The 20,950-nt window shown below is 42.7% G+C and overlaps 1 protein-coding gene across 5 annotated transcripts in view; it reads left to right on the forward strand.

Annotated features, from left to right (window-relative positions):
- The window catches only part of LOC138670188 (ras GTPase-activating protein 4-like), a 324,283-nt gene that overhangs the window by 167,065 nt on the left and 136,268 nt on the right, over nucleotides 1-20,950 (forward strand). For all 5 annotated transcript variants that reach the window (XM_069757300.1, XM_069757303.1, XM_069757302.1 and 2 more), the window contains one exon: nucleotides 16,231-16,360. In XM_069757300.1, the coding sequence (XP_069613401.1) occupies nucleotides 16,231-16,360 (130 nt within the window). The remainder of the gene's footprint in view (nucleotides 1-16,230; nucleotides 16,361-20,950) is intronic.

The following is a 20,950-nucleotide window of genomic DNA, read 5'->3' on the forward strand; positions in this document are numbered from 1 at the left end:
GGCCTTTGGCTGAAGGTTATGGCCCCAGCTAGACATGGGCAGTCCTTTCATGGGTCCGGGGGTGGTGGCAGCCAGCAGGCGGGACACGGAAGCAGTAGTCAGGGTGCACAGGGAGCAAAGGAAAAATCTGGAACCTGCTGGCAGTTTAATGACGGGCAGTGTAAATACGGTAACACCTGTAAATTTAAGCATGTGTGTTCCCACTGTAACGGAAGTTCACACGGGGCTTCAAAGTGTTTCAGGAAGGGAAAAGGAAAGCCAGTTGTGGGTGCCGGTCAAGGGGGAGAGCCCGGTGAGGCTTCACGAGATGGCCCCCTATCTAAATAGGTACCCTGATCAGGTGAAGGCAGGTATTATTTTTAATGGTTTTGCAGATGGTTTTAGGATTCCTCCCCCGAGTCACGAGGTTCCTTTTTCAATTAAGAATTTGCGGTCGGCAATGTTGCATGCCGAAGTCGTTGATGTTAAACTCAAGAAAGAAGTGGAGTTGGGAAGGATGTCTGGGCCGTTTTTGAACCCGCCGACTGAGGGTATGGTGGTTTCCCCCTTGGGGGTGGTGCCTAAGAAAGAGCCGAATAAGTTTCGGTTGATTCAACATTTGTCGTATCCAAAGGGTCGGTCGGTAAATAATGGTATCGCCCAAGAGCTGTGCTCTGTTGAATATACATCATTCGATGCAGCGGTGCAGTGGGTGAGAAGGCATGGCCCGGGGGCGCTGTTGGCAAAGACGGATATTGAATCGGCCTTCCGTTTGCTTCCGGTGCATCCGGACAGTGTTCCGTTATTAGGTTGTTTTTGGAATGGTGGTTACTATTTGGACAGATGTTTGCCAATGGGCTGCGCCATTTCTTGTTCGTTGTTTGAGACATTTAGTACGTTTCTGGAGTGGGTGATTAGGGACATGGCGGGAGTTCAGTCGGTTATCCATTATTTGGATGATTTTTTGTTTATTGGGCCGCCTGATTCCGCTGTGTGTCGTAATACGTTAACGGCTATGTTTTGGGTCGCAGAGCTTTTTGGAGTTCCATTAGCGGCGGATAAGACAGAAGGTCCCAGCACGGCGTTGAGTTTTTTGGGAATTTTAATTGACTCCGAAAAAATGGAGTGTCGGTTGCCGGAGGATAAGTTGGCCATGCTGCAGCAGGAGGTTGAAAGAGCTAGAAGAAAGCGGAAGTTGACTTTGAAAGAGTTGCAGTCTCTTTTGGGTAGATTGAATTTTGCATGTCGGATCATACCCATGGGCAGGATATTTTGTCGCAGGTTGTCGGTTGCGACGGCAGGCGTGAAGGAGCCGCACCATTTTATTCGCCTGAGCAAAGAACACAAAGATGACTTGCTAGTGTGGCAACGTTTCCTGTGCAATTACAACGGGCGGTCATTGATTCAGCAGGAGGTCTTGACAAACTTTGATTGCGAGATATTCACGGATGCAGCCGGTTCGGCTGGTTACGGGGCCTATTGCGGTGGTCGTTGGTGTGCTGGACGGTGGCCAAGCCAGTGGAGAGACTTGGGCCTTACAAAAAACCTGGTCCTGTTGGAATTGTTTCCTATTGTGGTAGCGTTTTCCATTTGGGGGGAAATGTTTGCTAACAGAAGGATTCGTTTTCATTGCGATAACATGAGCGTTGTGTCGGTAATTAACAGTTTGTCGGCCTCATCTCCCCCGGTGATTAAGTTGGTGAGGGAGTTGGTTTTTCGGTGCTTGGAGCTGAACGCTTGTATTTCGGCGGTGCATGTGCCGGGTGTGCAGAACTCAATAGCAGATGCATTGTCTCGTTTCCAGTGGGACCGTTTTCGGGAATTGGTGCCGGACGCGGAGATCTCGGGAGATGAATGCCCTTTGCATCTCTGGAGCGTGATTATGGACGAGCGGGCCGGTTGATTCAGGAGTCTGTTACGAGCCAAACATGGGCATCATATGAAGCATCTTGGCGGGTATGGCAAAGTTGGGTGTCGGTGTGGGGCCAGTTGGTGTCTGAAGAAGACAGGATGTTGGCAGTATTATTCTTGATCGGGAAGGCGGCTGAAGAAGGTTGGTCAGTTTTGAAGGTTAATAAATTTGTTGCTGGATTGGCTTTTGCTTTTAAGTTGCAGGGGTTGGTGGACGCGACAAAACATTTTTTTGGTCAGACAGGCACTTAGGGGTTTTAGGAGAGGTAATCAGACGATTGACCATCGCCGCCCCATTTCGTTTAGCCTTTTAGAACGGTTGGGTGGAGTCTTGGAGATTATTTGTGGTTCGGGTTTTGAGTTGGCATTGTTCCGCCTTGCCTTTTCATTAGCATTTTTTGGGGCCATGCGCGTTGGGGAACTGGTGTCTGCGTCCAAAGTTAGAGCTGGGGGTTTGTTGGCGGAGGATGTGGAAGTTTGGACGGGGGGTATCGTTTTTTGGATTCGGCGTTCAAAGACTGACCAAATTGGGAGAGGGAGACGTGTTGTGCTGGGGAGGGTTAACGGGTCTCTGATGTGTCCTAGAGGTTGTCTGGAAGCATACTGGCAGTTATGGTCAGGCAGATCTGGCCCTTTGTTGTGTCACGCAGAGGGGTCATTTTTGTCACGCTTTCAGTTCATTGCAGTGTTAAGAAGGGGCTTGCAGGAGTTGGGCCTTTCTCCGGATATGTTTGGGTCGCATTCATTTCGTATCGGGGCGGCATCAGAAGCTGATAGTTTGGGTTTGGGCGCGGAAGATATTTGTAGAATTGGCAGGTGGACTTCCAATCGTTACTTAAGTTACGTCCGTCATTAATTCAGTGGTGTGATTATGATTTTGTATTTGACCCCAGTGTTTTTTCTTCATGCATCTTGTTGCAGGTATGTCCCCTTACTTAGCCTGGATCTTCGGACATTCGTTCGTTCATTGGGGGGCGCTGCGGGCCGAGGTCAGGCCGGACGGTAGGCAACTGGGCTTTAGTAGGCGTCAAGTTGTCATTCGGTGGTTGGGATATAGGGGGATGGTGTGGGGCAGGGCCCTTCCTGAATTTTCTAAGGCGGTTCGGTTAGATAGACAACCTGACATTTTAATTGTGCATTTGGGGGGGAATGACTTGGGTGTGCGGCCTGTTAGGGAATTGATTAGGGACATACGGTTCGATTTGTTGAGGTTGCAGGTATCATTTCCTGGGGTGTTGATTGTGTGGTCAGATATTGTGCCTAGAAAACGGTGGAGGGGGGCTAGATCTTTGAAGGGTATTAATAGGGCTAGGGTCAAGTTGAACAGGGCAATAGCGGGTTTTGTTTCTAGGAACGGGGGGATTAGTGTTAGACATTTTGAATTGGAGTCAGGGCTTGGTAACTACTGGTTGGAAGACGGAGTCCACTTAAACGCAATTGGGATTGATTTGTGGACTTTAGCATTGCAAGAAGGAGTTGAACGGGCGTTGGTGGCGTTGGGGCACTCACGAGCCTGAGGTGGTCAGGGCTGTTCGTGTGTGGTGGGGGGGTGGGGGTTCTTGGAGTTGACGCTGATTGGTTGGGGGAAGGAATTGGAGCATAATTACAGGCAATTTAAAATGTGGTGGGGTTGGATCTGGCATTTTGGTATGGGCTCTGGACGGGGTTTTACCCTGGGAGCTGTTGGTGGTTTTTTCTCTTCCCGGAACGGGATGTACGGTGCCCTCGAGCTGGTTTTCACGGCTGAGGGTAATATGGTGGTCGATCTTATCTTGTGGGTTTTGCCAGATCTTTTTAGCTCCAAGAACCCTCCCCTCGAATTTATACTGTTGTATTTATGTTATGTTAATTTTGTTAATAAAAGTTGGCCGCTGTGGCCAAAATATCCAAAAGAATAATTGGTTATGTTTTATTTAAGGAAAGGTTGGGTCGGTGGGCAGTTTTTGGTGGTTAGGTTACATACGTAGGAAAAGACCGTACTCGGCATACGCGGTCAAGATGGGGGCTGGACAAAGCGCAGCTGGGGGGAGGAGGCCCCCCATGACTGCTTTGAGCCGGGCGGTCTTTTTAAATGATGCTCTGGCTGGGGATAGGAGAATGGAAAGGGGGGAGGGGTTTAGAAGGGGGAGATAGTAGGGAAAGTGCGGGAAAACCGCCATTCCCTACCTTAATCCAGAAGAAGGAAGACCCACCCACCCTCCCTTGTAGCCTTGTGCTTGGGGTTTTTTGTTTAACGAGGGGGGGAGGGAATTGTGGGGCAGAGTTTATATATTGATATGGCGAGGGAAGTTATATAAAAAAAAAAAAAAAAAAAAAGACATTTTTGGGTTTACACTTTGTATGCGGGTGTTTGGTCATTATTTGCATTTTATTCATTTATTGTCACAGTGGCAGTGGGGGGGTGGGGGTTCTTGGAGTTGACGCTGATTGGTTGGGGGAAGGAATTGGAGCATAATTACAGGCAATTTAAAATGTGGTGGGGTTGGATCTGGCATTTTGGTATGGGCTCTGGACGGGGTTTTACCCTGGGAGCTGTTGGTGGTTTTTTCTCTTCCCGGAACGGGATGTACGGTGCCCTCGAGCTGGTTTTCACGGCTGAGGGTAATATGGTGGTCGATCTTATCTTGTGGGTTTTGCCAGATCTTTTTAGCTCCAAGAACCCTCCCCTTGAATTTATACTGTTGTATTTATGTTATGTTAATTTTGTTAATAAAAGTTGGCCGCTGTGGCCAAAATATCCAAAAGAATAATTGGTTATGTTTTATTTAAGGAAAGGTTGGGTCGGTGGGCAGTTTTTGGTGGTTAGGTTACATACGTAGGAAAAGACCGTACTCGGCATACGCGGTCATGTCTGAAGAAACACAAGTTGTCATTCAAGTAGGGAATATATACAAATATGGTTCCATAGGAAAAGTCCTCTCCCCACACACACAAAAACTGGCTGAACAAGTGGGGTCATTTCTCCTAACTTTTAAAAATAGGGAAATGGACATGTTTTGTGGCGCGTACATAGTAATTATGCCCCTGATAAAAACCCTTAGTGTTCTCACTCACTACTTTACCCCTTTTATGACCCTTATAGCTTATGATGCCCCCCACAGACAAACAGTATGATTTCCCCCAATGAAATTCTCTTCCACAATTTCACCCCACAATCCCTCCCACATGCACAGTATGATGATCCCACAGTGCCTTCTGCAAAGTATGATGCTCCACAGTGCTCCCCACAAGTTATGATGCTGGCAAATCTCCCCACACCCTATTTTGTCCACAGAGTGACCAACACAGAATACTCTCCACAGTCTAAAGTGCCCGACACAGTATTATGTACCCCAAGTATTGCTCCCTTAGCCCCTAATTCAGTATCATTGCACCCATACTGTATGATGCAGAGCCGGACTGGCCATTTGGCAATTCTGGCAAATGCCAGAAGGGCCTCTCTGGTTGTGGGCCACCTTGTCTGCTTTGCTGTTAAAAGAATCTATGTTCTCAAGACACCCATACTGTTAAAAGTTGTGACGGAGGTATCATTAGAAATATATGTCTTGTAGTAAATCTTGCTTTCCTCCATGCAGGGTAATATTAGTAATCCATCTGGTTCTTGGGGACAGGGACAGCATGGGCCTGTCGGATTTCAAATGCCAGATCTGAATTTCAGTCCCAGTCCGTACCTGGTATGATGGACTCCACAGCACCCCACACAATATGATGGTCTACATATGCCTCCATAGAGAAATAAGTCTACACCCACTCAGTCCTCACACACACTATGATATCCCCACAGTAGCATATCCCCCACAGATTATGATGACTCCCACAAACCCCCATTCAGTATGAGACCCCACAGCCTCATACTCAGTATGATGACTTTTACAGCCATCTCACACAGTATGATGCCCCATACCCAGTTTGCTAGCCCCCACAGCTCCATAATTAGATGTCCCCACAGCCCCCACACACCATATAATGGCCCCCACAACCCCCCATTCAATGTGATGGCTGCCACAACCTCCCACTTATTAGATTGCCCTCAAAATCAATCACAATAATAATAATAATCTTTTTATTTATATAGCGCCAACATATTCCACAGCGCTATACAGTTTGCACACATTATCATTGCTGTCTCCATTGGGGTTCACAATCTTAAGTTCACTATCAGTATGTCTGGAATGTGGGAGGAAATCGGAGATCCCGGAGGAAACCCACGCAAACAAGGGGAGAACATACAAACTCCTTGCAGATGTTGTCCTTGGTGGGATTTGAACTCAGGATGAAGCCTCCCACAAGTACTGAGATAAAATAAAAATACCTAGCCAAATTCCCCTGGTACACTGCTTCAATCTTTGCAGCATGTGGACGGAGACTTCAAGCAGTAGGCTCGATCTAGTGACTAAGATTAAAAGGCTGAATGGTATAAATGTGGCTGAATGTGGCCAGTAAGTGACCACAAATCGGCTTGCATTCCCAAAACATCATGACATTATAGGCAAACACATGTCACGACATGACGTGAAATGCATCTGCCCCACGTCATGGCATAACTGGGTCTAGTCAGCACAATTTCTTCTAATACAAATAGAAGTTCCCACTCTACCCAATTCAAATTTGGTCAGGTTTGCCCATCCTGAGGCTTTTACATAGTACTTGTTCTGCTTGGATTTCCAATACATTTCAATATATTACATATATGCTTTTTTGTAACAATGGAGTCCCATATAGTTGATGAATAACTAAATGTGGGAGAAATAGAGCAGTTTCTAGTTGGTTTTCTATGTGGGAGCTGTGAGTCATTCCATATAGTTATGTATGATTCTTATAGTCTTCATTTTAATATCAGTTCAAGTATTGTTCTGGATTTCTGTTTTCATTAGTTGCTTTTCTTTAGACGCAGGGAACATGTAATTTCAGATAGGAAGTAACAACAGGATCTCCACATGACATTTGTTTGATTTCTTCTGTTAGCAAGATGTGGCTCAGACAGAAGCAGTCAGTTGCAAGGAGATAGTGCGAATCTTATGGAAGTGTAAAGTGGTAGACTGGCAAGTAGGAATGAAAGGTTAATGAGATGGGGGAGTATAAAAGTCTGTGGAGGTAATGAGGTGTCCTGTATGTTTTGCTTTGGTAATTACTTTATGACCATATAGCTGCAAGGATATTTTTGTTTCAATCTGTGTTTATTTTTGCAGGCTCTATTGAGCAGTATAATGAAAGCTAATTGCTTGTAAAGTACTTTTTCTTCATTGTTAGTTCATAGGAAACACATCAAAGAATAACAAACAATATAGATGTGTAGGAGGCCTGAAAAAGGCAGGGATTGCTATAGAACAGTGGTTCCTAATTTTTTTTTATCTTGAGAGGCACATTCAGTCAGGAGCCTCATTCTATGCAAAGAAATTCTAGAAGCCATATGGTGACTAATGGTGGAAAATTGGTCTTTAGAGAGTTATCACTGGTTTTTAAAAGGTTATTCTGGCTTGGCTCACTGCCGTATCGGGAAGGCAAACATTACTAGTGAGATAATGTCATGTCTACAGTTAGCTGCCGAAGATGCACACATTCTGTGACGTATTGTGATATCACCAGTACCACCTACCTCCCTAAGGAAATGGAGCCGGTTAACGGTTACGGATATCCAAATGGCACAGAACTTACAATGAGCTCAAATTCAAGTTTCAAAAAATTCTTTCAGCTCTGCTAACCTCTGTATTGGGAGATGACCAGAGGGTGATGCCACATCTATAGATACCGGGCGGGACATATTTGTTATTAGCAGGTGTTGCACACCTTCCCTGATAAATAGAACAGATGAACAATACCTGCTGATCACACACGCGTCCAAGGAGGTATCTGTGGACATAACGCACCACTCTCCTCCCAGTACAGAAGTGAGTGGAGCCAGAGTAATAATTTAACATTTAATGGTAGTTATGTAAAATCACCATTCTTATGACCTGCCTTCTTCTTACTAAATAACTATTACTTGAATGTGAAAAAAAGAGTAGGTTTGTGGAGCCATGTGTATTCTTTGTGCATTCTCATACCTAGGAGTAGAGGTATTTGGCAGTTTGATGCAGTCAGTCGGGGATTGGCCTGGGCACCTGCAGTGATGAGGAAGACAACACTTCAAAGCTAGGAAGAGGCAGAGACAGCCGCACACGCTGAGTGGGATGGCGTCACCAACAAGGAGGAGGAGGCAGTGGCAATGCTTCTACTTTATGGCTTTTACATGGCTCCCATCCTCCATTCTTACTCCATCAGTTTGTGTCTGACATATCCAACACCAAGGACCTTGTTAGAGTCAGAAAAGATCAGTGGCCCAAACCCTGAAAATGTTTTGATGCTATGATCCTCCCAACTCCCCAAAAGAAAAATTCAACACTATAGATAACACAGAACACAAAACTACAGGTAACGTAACCAGTGTCCAGATGTTAATTGCAGTCCTATGTAATGCCACAGATAACACAATGAGAACTGTACCTCTGTAATAATAACAATAAGATACAGACATGGTGAGTGTCTCTTCGAGGTGACTGTGGAGAAGCCACTGGGGAGCTGGGAGAAGGAGAAAAGCCTGAATGCATGCCCCACCACAATGCTTTAAACAAATTGATATCACATGATGAAGGCTCTGGTCCAGATTAAAAAAACAATTTATTTTTGAAAATCCTAAAATAAAAGGTAGTAATTTATAATTACCACATCATCACTAATTCTGCTGGCAGCGTACCAACATAACCTCTAATGCTTTCCATTTTTTGCAGTCTAAGGCTACTTTCATACATCAGGTTTTTTGCATCAGGCACAATCCGACGAATTTTTTTAAAAATGGATCCGTTTTATTCCGCCGGATCCCTTTTTTTCTCATAGAGTTGTATTAGCGCCGGATTGCGCCTGATGTCCCAACGTTTCATACATTTTTTGCCGGATCCGTCAAAAATTAGTTTTCCGGTGGACGGAGAAAACGTCCAGAGCAACGTTTTTTTCTGTCCGGTGGAAAACCGCACAACTGACCCGTCAAAAAACGTATGAAACACAGGTATAAATGGCCTAATCAGGCGACCTGATCCAGTTTTTAACAGAAATCTCTCCTCTCTCTCTCTTGAACAGAAAGTCACTGTATTCCCAGGTGAAAAACCAAAAACGTATCCAGCAGAAAAACGGATCCGTCGCATCAGTTTTTCACAATTTGCGACGGATCCTTTTTTTTATAAAATGAGCCAGATTGTGCCTGAAACAAAAAACCTGATGTGTGAAAGTTGCCTTAGGCTACTTTCACACTAGCGTCGGAATCTCCCCGTCGCAATGCGTCAGGGAGAGATTCCGACGCTAGCGTTTAACGCATTGCACAATGGAGGCAGCGGATGCATTTCTCCGGCGCATCCGCTGCCCCATTGTAAGGTGCGGGGAGGTGGGGGCGGAGTTCCGTCAGGAGCAAAAAACGTTACATGTAGCGTTTTTTGCTCCCGACGGTCCGCAGAAGCACGACGCATCCTTCGCTCGACGGATGCGACGTGTGGCAATCCGTCGCAAATGCGTCGTCAATACAAGTCTATGGGGAAAAAACGCATCCTGCAAGCACTTTTGCAGGATGCGTTTTTTCTGCAAAACGACGCATTGTGACGGATTGCAGAAAACGCTAGTGTGAAAGTAGCCTTAGTCATTATGTAGACCCAGCCCAATTTTCAAAAAAGGGAGACCTAATGAGATTCTGGATATTGCACTTATGAAGTGCGCAAGTCCTGGATCTAAGTACTTAGTGATACCCCTGGTTTATGTTATGCCTTTATGTATTATATATAGGCTTTTATTTTCTGTATTTATATAGTACACAGGTACATTACATATTGCTCCACTTTTGGGGAGAGCTCCTTGGTCACTGGTCAATACTGTGTGCGGATGATAAACCTGATCCTCCACCGATCATACAGCATGGAGCATCGGACTCACAATCACTAAATAGCTGCTTGTAATGTTACTGGGCTGCCTCCTGTCATTAATGATCCGATTTATCTGACAGGCATCAGATAGATTTCTAAGGTAGTTCGTCGCATCCTGCTCTGGAATGGAGACCCCAATGCCTCTTCCTTTGATCTAGCCCCGTGTACATATGCCATTTTGCATGGACTAGAAGTAGGAGCAGAGAGTTGAAAAAAGACTATTCGGGAGGAGGAGCCACACAGGATAGAGATGCATGCCGCCACAAAATTAGCTTGTGCGCGTGCACTGAGCTTGTGTAAAATTAAATAAACTTAATTTTAAATTGCCAAAAACGCAGTATCAGAGATTGGAGGTGAATCAAAATGGCTTGCCATGATCTGGCTCACAATAAAGCACCAAGATAACAGATCGCTGTGAGCCACAAAGCAAGGGCATGCAATTCATAGTGCCTAAAGAGCCATGGGCTGGGGACCCCTGCTATAGAATATATTAGTGAGGTTTAAATGAGATTTTTCTTATTGATAGAACATGCAGTTTTACCACCAGTTTGTTAGAAAGTTGCTTGGATTTGAAATCCAATATGGCAGCTTTTTCTCATTAAAAAAAACTTTTGCAAAAATGATTGCATTAACAAGCAGAAAAAAAAATTAACGCCATGATACAAATCGATCTTAGTAAATTATGTTGGATCCAACATGTTTTTTTTTTTTTTTTAGATTTCTGTTTTTTTATTTACGTGGAAGAATAGTACAGCAGACTATATTTTTCTTACCTTTGAGTTGGAAATGAAACCCAACTAAACAAAGCCTAGCTCTAGGTAGGATGTACATGGTGTTACACTTCTGGAAAGTTAGAAAGTTTCTGGCATTTACTATGTCCTGTAAGCTGCTGTCATAAAACCAAACTAAAGAGAAGTAACAAAGAACAGACTTTATTCCCAGAATGTTACACATTGCCAGATCCTGTTTGCTTTATTGAGCAGTGTTCCGTGTTTTTAAGACACTTTGTTCGTAGTGGTTGCCTGAAAAGGTTAATCTGTCAAATACAATACATATTGTAACATTCTACAAATAGGTGTCTGTAAAGTCCTAGAAGCAAAGCAATGTCCATTTGGTATGTTTTTTAACATTTCACATGGCACATAACAGTGAATTTGACCCTGATATTTTAAGGTACACATACAGTTAGGTCCATATATATTTGGACAAAGACAACATTTTTCTAATTTTGGTTAAAGAGATTACCACAATGAATTTTAAACAAAACAATTCAGATGCAGTTGAAGCTCAGACTTTCAGCTTTCATTTGAGGGTATCCACATTAAAATTGGATGAAGGGTTTAGGAGTTTCAGCTCCTTAACATGTGCCACCCTGTTTTTAAAGGGACCAAAAGTAATTGGACAATTGACTCCAAGGCTATTTCATGGACAGGTGTGGGCAATCCCTTCATTATATCATTCTCAATTAAGCAGATAAAAGTCCTGGAGTTGATTTGAGGTGTGGTGCTGCATTTGGAAGGTTTTTCTGTGAAGTAAACATGTGGTCAAAGGAGCTCTCCATGCAGGTGAAACAAGCCACCCTTAAGCTTCGAAAACAGAAAAAAACCATCTGAGAAATTGCTACAATATTAGGAGTGGCAGAACCTACAGTTTGGTACATTCTGAGAAAGAAAGAAAGCACTGGTGAACTCACTAATGCGAAAAGACCTGGGCGCCCATGGAAGACAACAGTGGTGGATGATCACAGAATAATCTCCATAGTGAAGTGAAACCCCTTCACAACAGCCAACCATGTGAACAATACTCTCCAGGAGGTATGCGTATCAATATCCAAATCTACCATGAAGAGAATACTGCATGAAAGTAAATACAAAGGGTTCACTGCACGGTGCAAACCACTCATAAGCATCAAGAATAGAAAGGCTAGACTGAACTTTGCTAAAAAACATCTAAAAAAGCCAGCACAGTTCTGGAAGAACTTTTTTTGGACAGATGAAACCAAGATCAACCTCTACCAGAATGATGGAAAGAGAAAAGTATGGCGAAGCCGTGGTACAGCTCATGATCCAAAGCATACCACATCATCTGTAAAACACGGCGGAGGCAGTGTGATGGCGTGGGCATGGATGGCTGCCAGTGGCACTGGGTCACTAGTGTTTATTGATGATGTGACACAGGACAGAAGCAGCCGAATGAATTCTGAGGTATTCAGAGGCATACTGTGTGCTCAGATCCAGCCAAATGCAGCAAAACTGATTTGTCGTCATTTCATACTACAGATTGACAATGACCCAAAACATAAAGCCAAAGCAACCCAGGAGTTTATTAAAGCAAAGAAGTGGAATATTCTTGAAGGCCAAGTCAGTCACCTGATCTCAACCCAATTGAGCATGCATTTCACTTGTTAAAGACTAAACTTCAGACAGAAAGGCACACAAACAAACAGCAACTGAAAACCACCGCAGTGAAGGCCTGGCAGAGCATCAAAAAGGAGGAAGCACAGCATCTGGTGATGTCCATGAGTTCAAGACTTCAGGCAGTCATTGCCAGCAAAGGGTTTTCAACCAAGACTAAAAATGAACATTTTATTTAAAATTATTAAATCTGTCCAATTACTTTTGGCCCCTTTAAAAACAGGGTGGCACATGTTAAGGATCTGAAACTCCTAAACCCTTCATCCAATTTTAATGTGGATACCCTCAAATGAAAGCTGAAAGTCTGAACTTCAACTGCATCTCAATTGTTTTGTTTAAAATTCATTGTGGTAATGTCTATAACCAAAATTAGAAAAATGTTGTCTCTGTCCAAATATATATGGACCTAACTGTATTGCAAAGTACTGTATCAAGACAGTAATAATTGCATTTCTTATTCAAGGGAGACATACAAAAATTAAAAAAGAATTCTTGGCAGTGATCATCCTTATTTAGGAGGCTTGCCTCATGATCTAATGCATGAGCGCCCGTCTCCCCAACCATCCAGTTTACTCCAGAGCACTCCTGACTGACAGTTTGGACCAGTGACATTGTTGCATTTCAGATGCTACAAGTAAAGGCTGCTTTGCAGAGTGGCACTGAAGTTGACTGGACCTGCAGCTAAGGCCCCTTTCACACATCAGTTTTTTGCTATCAGTCGCAATCCGGCGAATTTTGAAAAAAAACGAATTTGGCGACTGATGCCGCCGGATCCGTTCTTTTCTCATACATTTGTATTAGCGACGGATGGCCTCGCTTTTCATCTGTCTTTCGCCGGATCCGAAGAAAATTTTTGTCCGGTGGCTGTAGACGACGGCCAAAGTAACGTTTTTTGTGTACGTCGAAAAATTGGATAGTGACGGATCCGTCGCCGTCCATCGTTTGCTCGAATGGAAGCCTATGGCGCCGTCCCCGTCAAATGACGGAATCCGGCAATGGATTCCGTTTTTTTCAACTGAGCATGCTCAGATTTATTTAGGATCCAATTAGCCAGATCCGCTAGGTGGATTCTTTGAAAAACGAATCCGTCGCATCAGTTTTTCACAATCTGCGACGGATCCGATGATCCGTTGAGCCAACGGATGGTGACTGATGTGTGAAAGGGGCCTATAAGAGCACTCTAGCTATACAAGATCTATTGTAGAGGATTTCTTAACACTCTGAATATTTGGCAGCTGAACATTTACCAAACATGGCAATGAGCAGTGAACTAAATTAAAAATCACTCCGGTCTTGAGAATGGAGATATTTTTAAAGGGGACTTTTCAGCATAAAAAAAAGAACAGTGATTTACCTGCAGACTGTCAGTGGAAAGTTGGCAACTCTTAATAGGACTTTAACGAACAAGCTTTGGGCTAGCCACTCTGTCTACCAGTTCCTAGAGCGTGTCCTGGCTTTTACCCATTCAAAGGTGCTGGAATGATATAGCCTGCACTGCCATCAATAGATGATAAGAAAACAGGAGGAAACCAAAGATGAATTGCTGTGGTTTATTGGTCAACAAGTTTCGAAGTTTCAAACTTCTTCATCGGGACAAAATAATGGAAATCAATGGCTTTCATTCATTAACACCTATAGCGATTTAGACTTACACAAGGGCACCTGCATTGGGTCTACAGAGTAGCTACAAGCCAGTGGAGCGAGCTGCCAGGAACACAATCATCAGACAGTAGAATTGTGTAAGCATAAGCTGAGGTCAGAAACGGGAAATAAATAGACAACAAGAGCTGATTAACTGGGGTAAACCATAGAAAGTATAAACTATAACTGACAACCCACTGCAGTATACTAGTAGATTCAGTAGGATGCGGTGATGTCCCACAGGCAACAGCTGGGAGCGGATTATGCCTACTGGACAGTGTGTACTGCTAAACTGGGCAGCACTATAGTTCCCAGAAGAATGGCTACTGGGAGAAAATTAGAATATAGTATCCCTGCAGCCTCTCGCTAACAATCATTGGAGCAGTACATTACGTTATGACAGTTCTGTAACCACTCCAATCACTCTGTCTACTCCTTGACTGACATCCCGCTTTGCATGGTGTGCTTATAGGATATCAGTCAATCAGCTGGGGAACGATTACAGTGAGCCAACCGTGTAGTGATCACAGATTGTTATTACAAGCACTTTGAAATTTTTCCCATATAAAAACATGAGAATAACCCTTTAAAAAGAATCCCTTACTTATCACCATGCTCAGTACTCATTACATAATTTTTACACATCTAGACATCCATAATATATGTTTAATTATAATTATTTAAATTATCATCTCAAATTTTAATTGAAACCTTAGAATATATTCACCTACAGTAAAGCTGCTCCCACTTCTTCCCTCAAGTGAGCCTCACCGCAACTAGCAGTGCATGCAGTATTGTGCAAAATATACAGTAACCTATCCTGTATAACATAGATGGCAGACGTCGCCCCAAGGGCCAAATCTGGCCCACAGTGTAATTATATTTGGCCTCCGGGAAAATACCAAATATCGACTGGAGCTGTCTCTCCGATAGACACCTCATACACGGCTAATACTGCATATCCCTTGTTTCAAGTCCGGCACGCTCCCTGGTTACTACAAGTATGTTTATAATATGCCCCACAGTAATGCACTCCCCAGCTATGACGCACTTCCTGACCACCATTCACCTGAGCTGGAAGCTCCTTCCTCTTCTCCCTACATCAGCACTTCCAGGGCCGGACTGGCCATTTGGCAATTCTGGCAAATGCCAGAAGGGCCTCTCTGGTCGTGGGCTGCCTTGTCTGCTATGTTGTTAACAGAATCGGTGTTCTCAAGACACTCATACTATTAAGAGTTGTGATGGAGCACAAAGTCACTGACACCATCACGTACCCCAGCAGGCAACGGGTATCGTTAGAAATATTGGTGTTGTAGTAGTTCTTGCTTTCCTCCATCCAGGGTAATATTAGTAATATATTCCATCTGGTGCTTGGGGACGGGGACAGCATGGGCCTGTGTGATTTTAAATGCCAGATCTGAATTTCAGTCCCTGTCCGTACCTGAGCACTTCCCTTGTGCTCTCCAATACATCTCAGCGCATAAAGAGCCTATTACCCACTATCTCCTCTACAACCTGGGCACAGCTATGCTATTAAGCCTGTGCTCTCATGCCATCATTTATTTTATTGCTCTATTTGGTTGTATATTCTTTTTTTTTTTTTTTGTACATTGTAATAATTTCTCTATGTATTGAGATTTTCCCCTTTTTGTTCGTTCCCTGTATTCCTGTGAAGCATCTGAAGTGTTAACAAATTTCCCAACAACAGTTTTGAATACTTTTAGAATATAGTAAATTTTATTGATTAATGCTTTTGTGTAGCATGACTACCTGGTTATAATTCAAAGTTTGATATTGCTAATTTTTCAAATTTTTCTCCAAATATCTGATAACTTCATCAATAAAAGCAAAACATAGCAAACTAAATTTACAACTAACATAAAATACATTATGTCATAAAAAACAGTTTCAGAATCACTGGGGTATATTGAAGTGTTTCAGAGTTTACACCACATAAAGCAACACATCAGAGTTTAAATGCTATATATTGCTGGTCGGTTTATGGATCAGAATGATCAATAAAATAGACAATCACACACTCATGGTGACGTACTGCTTATATTGGTTTCATGGTCATGAAGATTCTGGTGAGTCACTAAGCAAACTGAAGTAAAAAATATGCATGAATCTGGATTCACACCATTTAGAGAATTTTACACCTTAGTTTAAATATTCGTGTGCACTTTCTATGAAAAGCACAAAAACCACTTTTGTATCAGTATCTGGTGTATGCCGTTTAATAGTCCACTCACTACTTTATGGAAACTCGCATTATAAGAAACATTGCATTCATATAATGATCATATAACTGTTGTTATAAATGTCATGACATTTTTCCTTAGGATTTAATGGGTGGCAGAATCTAACAGAAATTGATCCTGATGAAGAAGTTCAAGGGGAAATTCATCTTAAGATTGAAATATTTGGCAATGATTTGTCCAGAAAACTTCGGTGTACAGTGTTTGAGGCAAGGTAAGATGGGAGGATAGATGGTATGATTGATGATATATTTATTACTTTACACAACTAACAATAAAAAGACTCCAAAACGAAATTTATTTTTTTCACTAGTGACGGCAACCAACGAGTGAAATGTTTCAGCAGGATCTGTTCATTACAGCTGGACTCCTATGGCATTCCCAAAGCATAGCTCATCATGATATAAATGTAAATCAAATTGTTGTAAGGGGACAGCATAACTCACCATAATGTACATGTATGTCAGTTGTGGGAAGGGGTTAGAGAGACTGAGATTAGAACTAGTGTCACTCACACAGCTTCTATCTTCATCCCATGATGACTATTCTTATGAGGGTTGTTACATTACAACCTGTGTTATTTTTAGAATCCAATTTGTATGTGATGCATTAACACTAAATAGTCTAAGTTGGTGAAGTGAGAAAAATATAGGCATAAATTATATTTATGGGATCAAATTAGTAAAAATTGGCATGTGCTTATGTATTCATTCCTTTTGCTATGAGGCCTTTAAAAATGTCTGGTGCAAACAATTACCTTCATAAGTCACATGCTTAGTGAAAGGAAGTCCACTTGTGTGCAATCTAAGTGTCACATTGCCTGTCAGTATTTACACACCTTTCCTGAAAGGTCACAGAGGCTGCAACACCAATGAGCAAGAGACACCACTAACCAAACAACACTACGAAGACCAAGGAGAGCTCCAAATATTTCAGGGACAAAGTTGTTGAGAAGTACAAGTCAGGGCTCGGTTATAATAAAAATTCCAACCTCTGATGATCTCCCAGAGCACCATCAAATCCATTGTCATCAAATGGAAAGAACGTGGTACCACAAATAATCTGCCAAGAGAGGGCCATCCACCACAACTCTCAATTTGGGCAAGGAGGGCATTAATAAGGCAACACAGAGACCAAAGGTAACTCTGAAGGACCTACAGAGTTTCCAAGCAGAGACTGGAGTATCTGTCTATGCGACTACAATAAGCTGTACACTCCGTAGAGGGGGCCTATATGGAAGAGTGGCCAAAAAAGCTCTTGAACACAAAAATTGTAAGTCTCTTCTTGAGTTTGTCAAATGACATGTGGGAGACTCCCCAAATGTATGGGGAAGGTGCTTTGGTCAGATGAGACCAAAATTTAACTTTTTGGCAACCAAGGTAAACAGTATGTTTGCCACCAAACCAACTCAGCTCATCACCCCAAGAACACCATCCCCACAGTGATAGATGGTGGTGGCAGCAGCATGCTGTGGGGATGTTTTTAATCAGCAGCGACAGGAAAAATAGTCCCAGTTGAGAGGAAGATGGATGGTGTCAAATACAGGGATGTTCTTGAGCAAAACCTGTTTCGGTCTGTCAGTGATTTCAGACTGTGACAGATGTTCACCTTCCAACAAGACAATGGCACAAAGCATACTGCTAAAGCAACACTCGAATGGTCTAAGGAAAAACTTAAATATTTTAGAGTGGCCTAGCCAAAGCCCAGACCTTAATCAAATTGAGAATCTGTGGTCAGACTTGAAGATTCCTGTTCAGCAGAGGAAACCATCTACTTGAAGGAGCTTTTGCAGTTTTGCCGTGAGGTCTGGGCACAAATCCCCGTGTCAAGATGTGTAAAGTTCATAGAAATTTATCCAAAGCAACTTGCAGCTGTAATTTCCACAAAAGGAGGCTCTACAAAGTACTAACTTTAGGGAGGTGAATAGTTCCGCACACTGAAGTTTTTACTAATTTTGTCTTATTTGTTGTTTGATTTAAAATAAAAAAAGCCAAAATCTTTACGGTTGTGGGCATGTACATTACATGAACTGATGCAAACCATCAAATCAAATTGTGAAATTCCAGAATATGAGGTGGCAAAACACGAAAATTGCTAAGGGAGTGAATACTTTTTATGATGCATAAAATAAATGTGAACAAAATAATCTTAACAAAGGGACACAACACCTCTAAGAGCTTGTACACACACTATGTTTTTTCTGTGTGTTTTTCAAGGGTAAAAAGCTATGCACTGTACTGTATCAGCAAAGTAAATGAGAACTCTGAAATCTCATGCACATTCTGCGTATTTTTTCTTTGTGGAATTGAACCATCAACATGGCTTTTCAAATGTGCAGCATGTCCATTCTTAGAGCATTTGGAATGAGCTGGAAAAACTAAGGGTAAAATCTAAGTAAACATGAATAAAAAATGCATGTAAAAACACACCAAAACTGCCCACAGTGTTTTGCCTCCCACAACTGGTTTTGGGAATGAAAAATCTGCTGTAAATACTCAATGTGCATACTTTAAAGAAACCCTTCCGTGAAGTTTTTTATTTACTAAATTTGTGTATATGTGCATATAATGTAGTGTGTGTGTGTTGATATACTCATCTACTGCCGCTGTCTCCGGTGTCCAGTGCCATTCTGCTCTTCTTCTCAGTGATATCACCGTTCTGCTGTCTCTCTGGGTCATACTGTGCCCTGCGTGACCCAGAAGTGACTTTTACAGTGTAAGCCTTTGGAGTGTCAGAACAAGGCACCAAAAGCTTACATTGTGCAACAGACTTTTGGGTTACGCATAGAGCATAGCATGAACTGGATAGTTTGAATAGTGGTCACTTCACTGAGAAGAGAAGCAGAGCGGCACCTTTAATATATCAGTATGTCGTCATTTATAGGAGCCGCTGGCTGCTGTGCAGATGACAATTCATACACCATTATCTTCATACATATTATGAACAGTGAAGAAAAAAACCAATGTGAAGTGATTTACCGCTAATATTTTAGCCATACTACATAAAACTTTCAGCTTTCACTGAATATAACATTTGTGTGGAATCATTCTGTGGAATTGAAAGCGGATGTGTGGTGTTTTCTCTTGTGACCTAGAAAATAAGATATAATTTCACGAAGCACTGTGAAGCATCATTCATCCGGTCATTGTGGCGCACAGGTCACCTTAGATTAAATGTCAGGGAAAACAATGAAGACAATTCAGATCAGACCTTTAATGCCTTTTAATTCCCAAGTGAAATACATTGACATTTATTTCCTTAAAAGCTATAACATATCGAATGTTATTCCTTCATAATCTCCATTATGTTGGATGTTGCATAATGATGAGTAGTGAAAAGTGTTCTTTATTACTGTTGCATGAAAGGTTGTACGATCAGGACTGTCTGATACCCTCATAGGAAATAGTTTTAAAGCCACAAAAAGTTAGCTACAGTCAGTACGACCTTAGAGTCAAGGTTGGACTGGCCTACAGGAGAATCCTCCGTTGGGCCCCTGTGCCAGAGTGGGCCACCACCCTCTTACATGAGCAGTACTTGGCATGATATACTTGAATTACTACAGGTCCTTCTCAAAAAATTAGCATATAGTGTTAAATTTCATTATTTACCATAATGTAATGATTACAATTAAACTTTCATATATTATAGATTCATTATCCACCAACTGAAATTTGTCAGGTCTTTTATTGTTTTAATACTGATGATTTTGGCATACGACTCCTGATAACCCAAAAAACCTGTCTCAATAAATTAGCATATCAAGAAAAGGTTCTCTAAACGACCTATTACCCTAATCTTCTGAATCAACTAATTAACTCTAAACACATGCAAAAGATACCTGAGGCTTTTATAAACTCCCTGCCTGGTTCATTACTCAAAACCCCCATCATGGGTAAGACTAGCGACCTGACAGATGTCAAGAAGGCCATCATTGACACCCTCAAGCAAGAGGGTAAGACCCAGAAAGAAATTTCTCAACAAATAGGCTGTTCCCAGAGTGCTGTATCAAGGCACCTCAATGGTAAGTCTGTTGGAAGGAAACAATATGGCAGAAAACGCTGTACAACGAGAAGAGGAGACCGGACCCTGAGGAAGATTATGGAGAAGGACCGATTCCAGACCTTGGGGAACCTGAGGAAGCAGTGGACTGAGTCTGGTGTGGAAACATCCAGAGCCACCGTGCACAGGCGTGTGCAGGAAATGGGCTACAGGTGCCGCATTCCCCAGGTAAAGCCACTTTTGAACCATAAACAGCGGCAGAGGCGCCTGACCTGGGCTACAGAGAAGCAGAACTGGACTGTTGCTAAGTGGTCCCAAGTACTTTTTTCTGATGAAAGCAAATTTTGCATGTCATTCGGAAATCAAGGTGCCAGAGTCTGGAGGCAGACTGGGGAGAAGGAAATGCCAAAATGCCTGAAGTCCAGTGTCAAGTACCCACAGTCAGTGATGGTGTGGGGTGCCATGTCAGCTGCTGGTGTTGGTCCACTGTGTTTCATCAAGGGCAGGGTCAATGCAGCTAGCTATCAGGAGATTTTGGAGCACTTCATGCTTCCATCGGCTGAAATGCTTTATGGAGATGAAGATTTCATTTTTCAGCACGATCTGGCACCTGCTCACAGTGCCAAAACCACTGGTAAATGGTTTACTGACCATGGTATTACTGTGCTCAATTGGCCTGCCAACTCTCCTGACCTGAACCCCATAGAGAATCTGTGGGATATTGTGAAGAGAAAGTTGAGAGACGCAAGACCCAACACTCTGGATGAGCTTAAGGCCGCTATTGAAGCATCCTGGGCCTCCATAA

The sequence above is a fragment of the Ranitomeya imitator genome, chromosome 3 (assembly GCF_032444005.1).
Source record: "Ranitomeya imitator isolate aRanImi1 chromosome 3, aRanImi1.pri, whole genome shotgun sequence".
Lineage (NCBI taxonomy): Eukaryota > Metazoa > Chordata > Amphibia > Anura > Dendrobatidae > Ranitomeya > Ranitomeya imitator.